The 13297-nt window shown below is 45.0% G+C and overlaps 1 protein-coding gene across 2 annotated transcripts in view; it reads left to right on the top strand.

Moving 5' to 3' along the window:
* The window catches only part of narf (nuclear prelamin A recognition factor), a 45022-nt gene that overhangs the window by 20187 nt on the left and 11538 nt on the right, over positions 1 to 13297 (top strand). For both annotated transcript variants that reach the window (XM_041217034.1, XM_041217035.1), the window contains exons 7-8: positions 8050 to 8168; positions 10023 to 10152. In XM_041217034.1, the coding sequence (XP_041072968.1) occupies positions 8050 to 8168; positions 10023 to 10152 (249 nt within the window). The remainder of the gene's footprint in view (positions 1 to 8049; positions 8169 to 10022; positions 10153 to 13297) is intronic.

Genomic DNA, 13297 nt, shown 5'->3' with positions numbered 1-13297 from the left:
CCAGCTTGAAGAATATATCAAGCTGGGGTGAATTCAATATTGAAACAGCCCCTTGTTTGTGCCACTTTACACAATTTAGGTGATCCTATTATAAAGGAATGATGTTTCATAGTAAATATATGGAGATGGGGGAGTGGCTGGGAGCAGGAGCAGGGCAATGTCAGGAAAGCAGGAGGGAGAGGGGAGCTGGAGAACAGCAGCCAGGGACCCTGCTAGAGCAAAAGGCTGGGGCATGAAGGAGGAAAGTCTTGTGGGAGGGCTGGGGCAATGAATGGGGGGGTTCCTGTAGGAGGGAGAGAGAGTTTAGAGGAGGGGTAGAAGCTTGGGGAGGGGTTGACTGGATGCAAGTAGAGGGTACTGCGGCAAGGATCTGGGAGAGTGAGAGGATATTGCGATGGGGATGTCTGGTGGGGACTTGCTGGTGGACAGAGTGGCAGGGGTGTCATAACATCAGGACCTTCATGGACAGTGACAGATCTGAGAGCTACATAGCTTGAATTCAGCTGCCTCGACATTGACATTGCTGCCCTATGTAAAACATGGTGTGCAGGAGAAGGCCAACTGAAGGAGCAAGGCAGCGGGAGCACCTTTTTCTGGAAGGGCCTTCCAGGAGAGGAACAACACCTCCACAAACTCAAATGAATTTGTCTGGTGCCTCAGTGACTCCCACTGTAGGATAAGCAAATGCTTCATGACTACCCAGTTCACAGCCTAATGAGGAAACAGTGCGCCACTGTCATCAGTGCATACCCTCCTACACTTGGGGCAAATGAGACCAGGGAGGGATTCTACATCGACGTTGAACAATCCCTAGTCCAAGTCCCTGCAGACAAACTGATTCAACTCAGAAATTTCAGTACCAGGGTTGAGAGAAATGTGAATCTCTGGAAGGATATGATTGTCAAGGAACTAGTAGTGAAAACAAACACCAGTGGAGTCATCCTCCTGACAAATGTCTAGAACATGACCTTAATCATAAAAAAAAAACACCCTGTCCCTCCAGTCAAACAATCACACATCCTGATGGCAACAGCCATGGTCCAAACAGTGGCACCTGCTCGAGTACGTCATTGCTCAAGCAAGGGACTGCAGGGACATTCACATCAGCTGCCCATGACAAGTACTGACAGTTACCAACATATTATCGCATTATCCAATCTACCATCTTCATCAGCCTGGCTTCCAAACAATGGAGGCAATAGAAATAATACCACAAGAAAATTAACATTAGCGGCCTCAAAGATCCCACCAAATTGAATCTCCTCAGTCAACGCCTCACTGTCAACCTCTTAACCTCCAGCCACCAGGAGCTACAGTGTGTCCATAGTGCCTGGTCAACCCTAAGATCCACCAAGCAAGCATCTGCAAAGAGATCCTTGGCCTTTATGTCAGGAAACATCATGAATGATTTAACAAAAGCAACCATGAGATACAGGACCCAACTGACTGTAAACGCAAAGCTTTCATTGACTGGAAACTTCACATCCCAAGAGAAAAGCAGTAGTCATTCAGGTGTGTGAAGACAAAAGTACAGCATAAAACTGACGACATAAAGAATGAATAGTTGGTAGAAAGAGCATGGGATATCCAGCAACTTATAGACACCAGTGACATGCACGGTTTCTTCAGTGCTGTCAGGATGATCGATGTCCCAAGCACTTGAGGCCCACACCGCTGAGACACAAATATGTAAGGTACTCAGCAAGGACAGGGAGGCAGTCAGTCCTTGTTGGTCAGAACATTTTTGAAGAACAACTCAACTAAGACTCTTTCTTCAATTTGAATACCTAGTCTGGAGTGAAGTTATAAAGCCATTCAATACCTGAAAAGCAAAAAAGCCTCAAGCATTTGGAAATCCTGTCAAAATTCTGAAACTTAGCAGAGATATACTCCTGGCAGAGCAGCACAGCCTCATCCCTCATCTGGGAAGAGGGTACATGCCGGAGGATTTCAGGACTGTAAACGTGACTAAATTCAAGAATGAAAACAAATCTCATTGATCTTCCCTAATGGTAACACATTGTCAGGGTCCTCCTCAATCAGCGCCTCCCATTGGCTGAAGAGCTTCTTAGAGGTGCAGTGCAGTTTTTGCCCATCATGGGCATCACAAACATGATCTTCAGAGCACAGCAAATGCAAGAAAAACACAAGGCACAGCACCAACCCCTGTACCTGGACTTTTTTGGCCTCACAAATGTCTTTGGAAGGAATGATCCCAGATTTGCACTAAGTGTGGTTGCGAGCGCACTGTCTTATCCGCAGCAGGCGGCAGCAGGGACTTCTTTCGGAGGACTTCTGGAGGCCAGAAATTTGCTGAGTCCGAGTCTTATGATGAGCCTCTGGGCTCAGCCATGTCACAGTTGCAAAGGCAAGCTCGGATCAGGAAGGGATGTCCACTGCATTCCGCAGATTGCAAGGCACAATGGAGGAGTCCGTCTGCCTTGAGTCTGAGGTGATAACCGCTGGCATACCAACGCACCAAGGTCAATGCTAGTAGGATGGCAGCTGCCATGGAAACCTTGGTCCAGGACGTCGCTCCTGCACTGCAGCGTGGGCTCAACCCCATCGCTGACGACATAGTTGGCCTCCAAAAGTTTGTACGCAAGATGGGTTGCGGCAGCTCGATCTCACTCCAGCTACCCCTTCTCCTCAAGCAGTCAACCAGGGACCCTTGGGCACCCATTTGGAGGAGGATCAGCAGGTGTATCCCCTGAAGCCATCCATCCAGCTGAGTCTGGGAGCATCCAGCTCATCTGTAGCTCTTCAGCTGCTCCAGCTCCACAGGCTGAGGAGGGTGCCACTGTCACACAGCAGGACCCCAAAAGCAGGCCAGGGCCCTCCAGGTCTTGGTCTTCAAGAAGATACCTGCCAAGATCATCACCGACAGTCAGCATGCTGCCTCCACCTCCACTATGGATGCCCGAGGAGCACCAAGACTTAGCAGCAGGGTTAGGAAAATTAAGATGATGTAGTTGCACAGCCTGGGCACTGTGTTAATCACTTGTACATACTGTTCACTATTGTCAATAAACTCCAAAGAATGTTTCCCTGCCTACGGCTCCTTGTTCTGATGAGCAGTGTTCGTATCATTCAGATGTGAAACCTTTCAGCACAAGATAAAGGCAGATGCCAGTCCAGGCCTCTTCCCTGTGCTCTGTGCAGCCTTTAGGCCTCACGCTCTCTGGACATATTACTGATGCCTGCACCTCGATGGTGCTTGTCCTTGCTGCCAGAATGTCGTGGATAGGCACCACAGAGTTCTCTCACTCTCTGTGTGCGCTCAGCACCTTTTTAAGGTGGGGCTGGCCCCCATCTCCTCAGCATCTGATGCTGTGCTCCTGAAGGGGTCAGGTGCTGAAGGCGGACAAAGGATCAGATGCTTCTGTGGACCCTGGAAGACTTCAGCGATCTGTGACCGACTGAGAATGTAGGAGTCGTGGACACTCATTGGAAACCGTGCACTGACCTGCCGGATGTGTTTGTGGTGGTCGCACACCAGCTGCACATTCAGCGAATGGAATCCCTTGAGGTTGACATAGTTAACTATGTGTTGCGATGGAGATATGTGCGTCACATGAGTGCAGCCAATGGCACCCGGCACCTGTGGGAAAGCTGAGATCTGGGCAAATCCAATCACTCTTGTACTCTGGCTGTTCTGGTCCTGGGTGAAATGCACTGTGTTGTGTGTCCTCGCGAAGATGGCATCTGTGACCTCATGGATGCATTTGTGGGTGGAGGCTTGTAATATCCCATAGAGGTCATCTGTGGAGCTCTGAAAGGAGCCCCTGGTGCAGAAATTGGGCATCTCAGTCACTTTCACGGCCACTGGCAGTGGATGCCCTCCATGTCTTTGTGTCACCAAATCCTGCAGTAGCTGGCAGATGTGACCGACCAGTTCCCTGGGCATGCGCAGTCTTCGGCAATACTGGTTCTTGATCATTTGCAGGAATGAAAGGTGGTGTCTACAGACCCTGGCTCTAGATAGGCGCCGATCAGAGACAGCTCACTGTGGCTCTTCAGCAGCATGTGCGGGAGCCCCAGCCGCCCCTTCTTCCTGAGGGTGCTGCTCCTCCCTCTGTGCAGCCAGGTGCTTCAGTCACTCTCTTCTCCTTCATCCCCACTCTCTGTAAGTCACGAAGCATACAGATAGGTCACCAGGCTCCATGATCCTGATGTACTCCTCCTGCAGGATGAAAGAGAGAGACGTGCGGGTTAGCATGGGTGTACTAAGAACGCATCTTAATTAAGTGTGAAGGCCCCTTAACATTTCCTGGAGTGTGTGGGTCACCACTTGGATGGCCAGAGATTAGTGTGCTGCACAACTGCCTGAAACTCCACCCATCTCCACCCCACTCCATCTGACTGGTTGGCGGTAGCTTTGCCCATTGGACTACGTGCTGTGCTCTCAGCTCAGGCACAGGCATTCTCCTAACCCGCACTGCAAGGCTGCACTTAGCTTGAACCATGGGGGAGACTGGTCCAAACTGGGATGCTGGCATTGTAAGGGTCTGTGAGCACCTCCACCAATGAGTGCTCCATGGCCAGCTTTAGCAAGAGATTGGACAATGTGCCCAGTCGTCCAACCGTTCTGCAGTCCACTGAAATGCTCATTAGTTTACAGTCTGTGCCCAAGGCGTGAAAAGCTCTGGAGCATTTGGTAGCACTTTCATGCCTCTGCATTGCTAGAGTGGGCAGAGAAGCTAGAGGCCTGGTTCCAATCATATCAATGTGGCTGCGCCTGAACTGTCTCAGCTGCAGAAGAATGGCCACTTTTTATACAAGGTGTCCCTAATTCGTGTCTGCTTCCCTTGCCCACCTTCCCCACCACCCCACACGTGGTTGTGTGCTATCTTCAACCACAGGGCACCCCTTGCACCCCCACCCCCACCCCACTTCAATGCACCTGAACCTTGACGCACAACAGGCAACCCGGCTAAGCGCTCCGCAATGGTACTGCATACTCACCTCTGAGTTCCCCTCAAAATTTCAGCCCACCAAGTGTATGCCTTTTATATGCTGCTGTGAAACATGACATGCAATCATGCCGACGTTGGCAGACGATCCAGTGGCAGGGCACGGGGGGATCGATTTGAGGGGGCTGGCCTTATAATGATATGTTAATGTATTATAACAAGGCTCCCAATGTCTGATGATGGGCCACGTTTCCTGCCATTGATGGGCAGAGCAGCCGATCACAGACTCATTTCACAAAGCCGTGAAACTGATTTTTGCCACCTTGCCATCTTGTTCGCTCACGCCACCGAACACGCCCAATGCCAGTGGCACAGAAAATCCCGGCCTTTGATTCTGTCAACCTTGAAACCTTGTGGAGTATCCTCTTCAAATTTGACTGCCTTCAGAAATTTTTCGCCTTCCTGCACCTACCCCATGATGATATGCAGGCAATGATCCTCGCCAACAGAACCACCACTCAGTGAAGACTGGGATCAAACAAGGCTGTATCATCACACCAACATTCTTCTCAATTCCTCGCTCCAATACTGCACCTCATCTCCAGCAAATTTCCCACCAGCATGGGGATAATCTACAGAACAGATGGGAAGCTGTTCAACCTACACTGCCTACAATCCAAAACCAAAATCATGCCAACTTCTGTCATTGAGCTTCAGTATGCAGATGATGCTTCTGTGTGCACTCACTCAAAAACTGAGCTTCAATTCATTGTTGACTCCTTCTCTAAAGCATGTGAGAAAATGGTTCGTTCTCTAAACACCCGGAAAATGAAGGTCCTCTTTCAACCTACATAGCACAACATCCCCCCACCGACCTATAAAGATCAATGGTGAGACCCTTGAAAATGTGGATCATTTTTCCTTTCTTGGGGAGCCTCCTCTCAACAAAGGCTGGCACAGACACCTCCAATGTGCCAGCTCAGCCTTTGGCTGACTGAGGAAAAGTGTATTTGAGAACCAGGATCTCAAACCCGAGATGAAGGTCATGCTTTACTGCGCAGTAGTGATCCCTGTGCTCCCATATGCTTTGGTGATTTGGACAACCTAAGCAGGCACCTCAAAGCACTAGAGAAGTGCCACCAGCTGTGCCATCACAAGGTCCTCCACAGTCAGTGGCATGAAAGGCAGGCCAGCTGCAGTGTCCTCTCCCAAGCCAACATGCCCAGCATGCCAGGTGAGAAGTGGTTGAATGGCACCCCCCTCTTTCAATCAAGAGGCAGTAAGCGTAGTGTGTGTTTTTAAATTGACAAGCAAATTGAGTATTTAAGGCTGTGACAGTAAAATACACACATGGACATGTTTTCTTGTAAGTTTTAAAAGAAAAGGAAATAATGTTTATTATTCTTAACACCCTATAACACTGTAACTCACACGTGCATCCAAGAGGCTCTCTCACACACAAGTAGGTTAAAAGCAGGGAGGGTAGGTTAAATTGTTTGAATGTCCAAGTGTTAACTCAGTATTAAAGCCATTTTTGATATAAAACATAGTTTTATAACAGCACTAATCTCTCAAAACCAGCTCTGCTGGGCAGAACGTGCCGCTTATATGCCTGACACCAGATTCCCAAAACAACTGCTCTCTTTGGAACCCGCTCGCAGCAGCAGACTCTCAGAAGGACAATGGAAATGCTTTAGGGATGTCCTCACAGCATGCCTGAAGGGGGAAAAACATCCCTGCCGACTCTTAGGAGACCCTGGTTTGTGACCAACCAAAGTGGAGAAGGTTCATTTCAAAAGGTATCAAACACATTGAGGGACATCGTCAGACACATGTAGGTGTGAAGTCGAGGTGTTGAAGAGCGCGCAGAACCCTCCATGAACCCAACTCTTCAAGCCCAGGATGTGGCAGAGTCTGCAGATTGCATTGGACTTAACAGCCATCTTCAGAACCCATCAGACTGGAGTGGAGGCAAGTCACCGTCGATCCCGAGGGACTGCCTAAGAGGAAGAGGTTAAGATTATATCCATTTTATACATAATGGCTCTTAACATATGCAGGCGTTACAAATTTCAGTTCTGCATTAAATATTCTGCGGAGCTCAGCATTACTATATAAGGAGTAAGGAGTGTAAGCATCATATGGGGAGAAGTGTACCTCTACTGCCCTATAACTAATCACACAATAACCTATCGGAATGAGTATGACAATAACATGTTTGTGATCTGAACTGCATATCATGCTCTTGTACCCTCCCCTGTGCTTGGGTGGAGTCAGAACGCTTTTGTGGATAAAGCCAGATATGAATTGTTCAGCTGGTTTCTTTTACAACAGGAAGTGAATGTACTGAGTCACAGTGATAATCAAATTTCACAGCAATAAAGTTCAATTCCTCCTTGTGAACAATAAATATATGTTGCACCATTCCTATTGATGGAGTCACTTAAGATTTCCTCAATTTTCTGGTCCTGACCGGTTGAAGGCATGAGGTCAAGCTTATCAACAATTGATGTGGAGTTAGTGGCTGCAGCTCAGGTCTTAATACAATTTGTAAAAATATTACATTGATATTGTCGTCTTTTAAATTCAATGCATCGCCACCAGGATCGTCTGGTTCTGCCAAAAGTCAATGGACTTTGGGCTGGGCGGTCGCATCCCCAACAGCAGGTCCTGACATGGTGGGGCCAAAAAATCCCAGCCAATGTCTCTGTTTTCTCCTTCAGCTGACCAAGGTTTTTAAATATCGGTGTTGGTGGCTCATTGAAGTCTTGTGGAGCATTAGGTAATCCCATCTGTTAACATTATGAAGGAGACATCAAATATCTAGGAAAATCTAGGAAAGTTGGCAGGGAGGAGTCCCAGGCATCTCCCAATTTTCTAAAAATTCCAATCTAAAATTATTCCAATTAAAATAAACAAAAAAGTTATTCAACTACAGGAAAGTAGTACTTGGTATGTGATGATGTCCCTGTATAACCAATGCCAGCAGCCAATACGAAAGAATAGTCGAGCGAGCAACAGAAAGAGCTTCACTATTATATCCCGAATGTTGCAGCCATCATTGTGTGTTACTGGAAAGTGGTACAACAAACTCTTGTGGCCATTGATTAGAAAGTGTAATGCTAATCTTTTGCAGGCTGGATTCGTTATGCTGAAAAAGCCCTTGGGAGCCTTGTACTTCCCCACATCTGCACTGCCAAATCCCCCCAGCAAGTCATGGGATCTCTGATAAAGGACTATTTTGCCAAAAAGCAGGTAAATAAAGGTGTCATTGTTTAAAATGTTAGTCTTGACCACATTTCAATTTTTTTCTTTATTCTTTCATGGGATGTGCCCATTGCTGGCAAGACCAGCATTTGTTGCCCATCCCTAATTTATTGCCCTTGAATTGAATGGCTTACGAGTTACGAGTCAGCCACTTTAATGTGGGTCTGGAGTCACATGTAAGCCAGGCCAGGTAAGGACAGCAGATTTTCTCTAGTGAGCCAGATTTTTACAATTATAGTTGTCATGATCACATTACTGAGACTAGCTTTATATTCCAGGGTTTTTTTAATTTAGTTTAAATTCCACCAGCTTCTGTGGTAAGATTTGAACCTGCATTCCCAGAGCATTCGCCTTGGCCTCTGGATTACTAGTTCATTGACATTACCACAATGTCACCATCTCTCCCTCCATAGTAGGACTTTGACCATCATCATAGATTTTGCGTTCCTGTTGTCCTGACTAACACCCAGCACTTGGGCAAAGCTTAAAAAAAGACAAATTGATCTTAGTCATCTCAAAACTACTGCTGGTCGAACCGTACTGGAATTACTGGTGTGTTGGTCAGCCTGTCACTGAACATCAAAAATGGTTCTGAAGAAAAATCACACGGATTCGAAACGTTAACTCCGTCTTTCTCGCCACAGACGCTGTTAGACCTGCTGAGCTTTTCCAGCAATTTCTGTTTTTGTATCAAAAAATAACTCTGCCTTAAAGCAATGTGAGACATGAGAGTGCCTTACCATTCTCTCATGGAACAACTCATTGCTCTGCACCTTCTGACAGCCAAGAATGTTACGAATAAGACTAACGACTTTCATCACTTGCATTGCTAATAGCACTGTGCTGTGCTCCCACAGATGGCAATCTATTTACACCAGTCATTATGGGCTGAAGGACATAGTCAAGATTTTCCACAAGATGAATGATTTCATCAAGAACTCTGCTGAGAAAAGGCAAAAGTTAGAACTGTAATTGCTCATTATTTTGAAAGTTAACACTAAATTAATTATCAAAATGAAGGATAACTGCAATGTGTTAAACAATGCAATGTTGACCAATCAGCATATTATTTCTTTCTTTCAAAATACACTGCACATTTTTATGCAGCAATCCTTTCTTAATATATCAGGGTGAAATAGGCCATTGGTCATATTTTTAAACAGAAAATCCCAAAATTTAAGGGGGTCTAATGCAATCAAAACCCAAAAGAAATGGTTTGCATCTTTTGCGGAAAAAAGGAGAAACTGTTCCTATTAGTGGAAGGATCAAGAACCAGACAGCAGAAATTTAAGTAAATTGGTAAAAGAAACACAGGCAACATGAGGGGAAAAATGTTTTCATGCAGCAAGCGGTTAGGACCTGGAATGCAATGCCTGAGAGTATGGTGAAGGCAGGGTCAATTGAGACTTTTAATAGGGAATTGGATCATTATAGGAAAAATTTGCAGGGCTATAGGGAAAAGGCAGAGAAGTGGCATGAGACGAATTGCTCCTTCAGGAGGATAGCACAGACACAATAGGCCAAATAGCAGCGTCCTGTGCTGGAACCATTTTATGGTTCTATGTGAGGATCTTGTGACTACACTATTAAAATGTTTTCAAATGCTGTAAGCTTCTTTCAAAATAATGTCCCTTTAATAAAATCCTTTAATCAGAAAACTGGGTAGAAAGCATCACAGATTATCAATGATGAAAATTTGTTTTTCTAACTTTCAGCTCAGCCTATTGAGACAAACCGCCACGTGCCCTGTAAATATTTAAGAACCAAAAGAACATTTCATCATTCAATATGTTAGCGGCTTAAGCACTGACTTGTTTCAACATTTTTGGTTCTTTTTTCCAGCAACTCTCCCCTGAGAAGATCTTCCATGTAGTTATAACACCTTGTTACGATAAAAAATTGGAGGCACTTGGAGAAGACTTTTACAGTAGTGTACACAAGATACAGGGTGTTGACTGTGTATTAACTTCAGGTAACATTACGACAACAGATTTTATTATAAGTTTGATTGGGAAAATGCATGAACATAGCAAGAAAAAGAGTGAGATTAATTAATTAGGTGAAGAACATGAGATGGTTAAATGAGAGTGTTTTCATCATTTTCTGTTTTTGTTTTGGATTTTCAGAATCTACAATATTTCATTGTGGATTTTTGGGAGTTTCCACTTGTGACCAGAGTATTTGTTAAATGATTAGGAACTGTGGAGCAGCAGAAAAATAATAGTGTGAATGTACAGAAATCATGACAAACTAATGGACGGGTGCAAGAAGATGATTAAAAGCTAATGAAATTTTACCCTTAAAGAGGACTGGAATAAAAAGGGGTGGAAGTTCTGCTACAATTATATAAAGTTCTGCTTCAATTGCATCTAGTTCTAGACACCACACATCAGGAAAGATATGTTGTCCTTGGAGAAGTTGCAGCAGAGATTCCATCAAAGAATTCTGCTTAAGAATTAAAGTTCCAAATAGCTTAGAGAGAAACTTCAACCCCTAATTATCTTTGAAAGATGATGTTTCAAGAAGGATTAAGGCCCTGATTTCGAACTGGTGAAGTAGAACTAAGCTGCTGGGTTCAATTTGTTACAGAAAAGTTACATAGCAGATTGGCAGAATTCCCCAACAAGGAGCAAGTGGAATCTGGTCTCTTGGCGAAGAGTGGACTGTTTTTTTTTAATTCATTTATGGTATGAGGGAGACAGAAAGCAGGGAACTACAAGCCAGTTAGCCTAACATCTGTCATAGGGAAAATGCTGGAATCAATCATTTAGAAGGTTATAGTAGGGCACTTAGAAAATCTTATATTTCAGTAAGGTCACCTCTCATTCTTATAAACTCCAATGGATACATGCCCAACCTATCCAATCTTTCCTCATAAGATAGCCTCTCCATCCCAGGAATTGGTCAAGTGACCCTACTCTGAACTGATCCCAATGGAATTATATCCTTTCTTAAGTGAGGAGGTCAAAACTGTACACAGTGCTCTGGATGTGGTCTCACTAACTGCAGCAAGGCTTCCCTACTTTTATTGCAAGAGGAATGGAATATAAATGACAACATTCCATTTGTCTTACAAATCACTTGGCGTACTTGCATGCTAACTTTTATGATTCTTTACAGATCCCCCAGTGCTGCAGAGTTCTGCAATCTCTCCCCAGTTAAATAAATGCTGCTTTTCTATTCTTCCTGACCAAGTGGACAAGTTCACATTTTCCCATGTAATATTCCATCTGCCACATTTTGCCGCTCGCTTAACCTTTGATAACTTTTGCAGATTCCTGATGTCCTCTTCACAGCTTAATCTCCGACCTATCTTTGCTAAATTCACTAATGACAGAACGACATTTCCAGTCCCTTCATCCAAGTCATTGATATGGATTGTAAATAACTGAGGCCCCAGCACTGATCCCTATGGCACTTAACTTGTTACATCTTGCCAACCTGAAAATGACCCATTTATCCCTGGGGCTGGATTTTGCTGGGGGCGGGGCCTGCTCGCCGTGGCAAAATGACGCGGGATGACATCAGGGGGAACCCCCGACATCATCCCGTCCCATTTAAATATTCAGGAAGGCGGGGGCACAGCGAGATCAGCTATCTGCCCGCCGACCTGTCAATGGCCAATTGAGGCCATTGACAGGATAATTAAAACAATTAAAGGCCCTGCCCGTCAAACCTTAAGGCTTCTGAAAAAACATGAAACCTCATCCACCGGTGGGATGAGGTTTCATGTAAGGTTTAACAAAGTTTATTAAAGTTTCAGTGAAATTTATTAACATGTCCCATCTCGTGTGACATGTTAAGGATTTCATTATTTTTCTATTTATAAAGTTTATACAGCTGTCAGCGATCTCCCTGAGGCAGCACTTAGCCTCAGGAAGATGTGCACTCTTTTGTGCGCATGCGCGAAAGAGTGCACTCTCGCTTTTGGGGAATCCCCCCCTCGCACAGGAAGCGCATATCGCTTCCCAGCTGATGTCATGCTGGGCGGGCCTTAATTGGCCTGCCCACTTAAAATGGCGCAGGGATCAGCTCCCCACCCGCCAGAGATTGGGTTGGGCCCGTCCGCCCGACAGACAGAAAATTCTGCCCCTACTCTCTGTTCCCTGTTAGCTGACCAATCCTCTATCCATGTTTTACACCATGAGCTCTTATGTTGTGTGGTAACCTTTAATGTGGCACCTTGTCAAATGCCTTCTGGAAACCCACATCTCTTTTAACCATGTTGTTTGTTATTTCAATAAAGAACTCCTAATAAATAAGTCAAACATGATTTCCCTTTCACAAAACCATGTTGACTCTGCTTGTTTGCATTAAGATTTTCTAATGCCCTACTCTAACCTCCTCAATGATTGATTCCAGCATTTTCCCTATGACAGATGTTAGGCTAACTGGAGTTTCCTCCTTTCTGTCTCCCTCCTTTTCTTGAATAGAGGAGTTACATTCACAGGAATCCCAAATTTACTATATGAGATGCCTCACTTGACTGTTGGTATCTTGTTGTCCGCATTCAACAGTGAAATGCATTGAATGGTGTGAAGTTGCTGTATTTTCACAGTAGGTATGAGCTAAACTGGCCAAGAAAGTTAAATCTTGTCCATTCCAGTCTAACTATTCTTTCAGTGACAAAATAAATATTAATTACTGCAAGTTAACCTCATTGAAAATTAATGTTATATTACTTTGTTTTTACTTTTCTCATGTGTGTGTCTCTTGCTCTTATCTTCCCCCCCATCTCCCCCTCTCTAATCCCATTGAACTCACCCATTCTAATTTACTCTTTCTTCTCCATCTGTCTCCTCTGTATTTCACTCTGTTCACTCAGGTCCCAGATGGCCGGTTTCCCCCCACTGTGTTATCAGCTCGCACTTTCAGCAACTTGTCGCGCAAAATATTTTACAACCTAAATGGCAAGTCTAATTAATGGCAGACACTGTTGGATACACTTCTACAGCAACGTATGGCCCTATAAGTATTTATAAGTGTGCATTGAGAATCTTGTGACGCATGATTTAAAGTGAAGTAGGCAGGCCAGCAGCCAGAAGCTTGAATATTGCAGCTTCATGGAACGCTTCTTACCCCAATTTCTGGACTGTTAAATCTCCTGTGCCATTATT

Source organism: Carcharodon carcharias, chromosome 22 (genome assembly GCF_017639515.1).
Source record: "Carcharodon carcharias isolate sCarCar2 chromosome 22, sCarCar2.pri, whole genome shotgun sequence".
Lineage (NCBI taxonomy): Eukaryota > Metazoa > Chordata > Chondrichthyes > Lamniformes > Lamnidae > Carcharodon > Carcharodon carcharias.
Note: the sequence above shows the minus strand (reverse complement) of the source record. Positions and strands in the feature narration are given on the sequence as shown.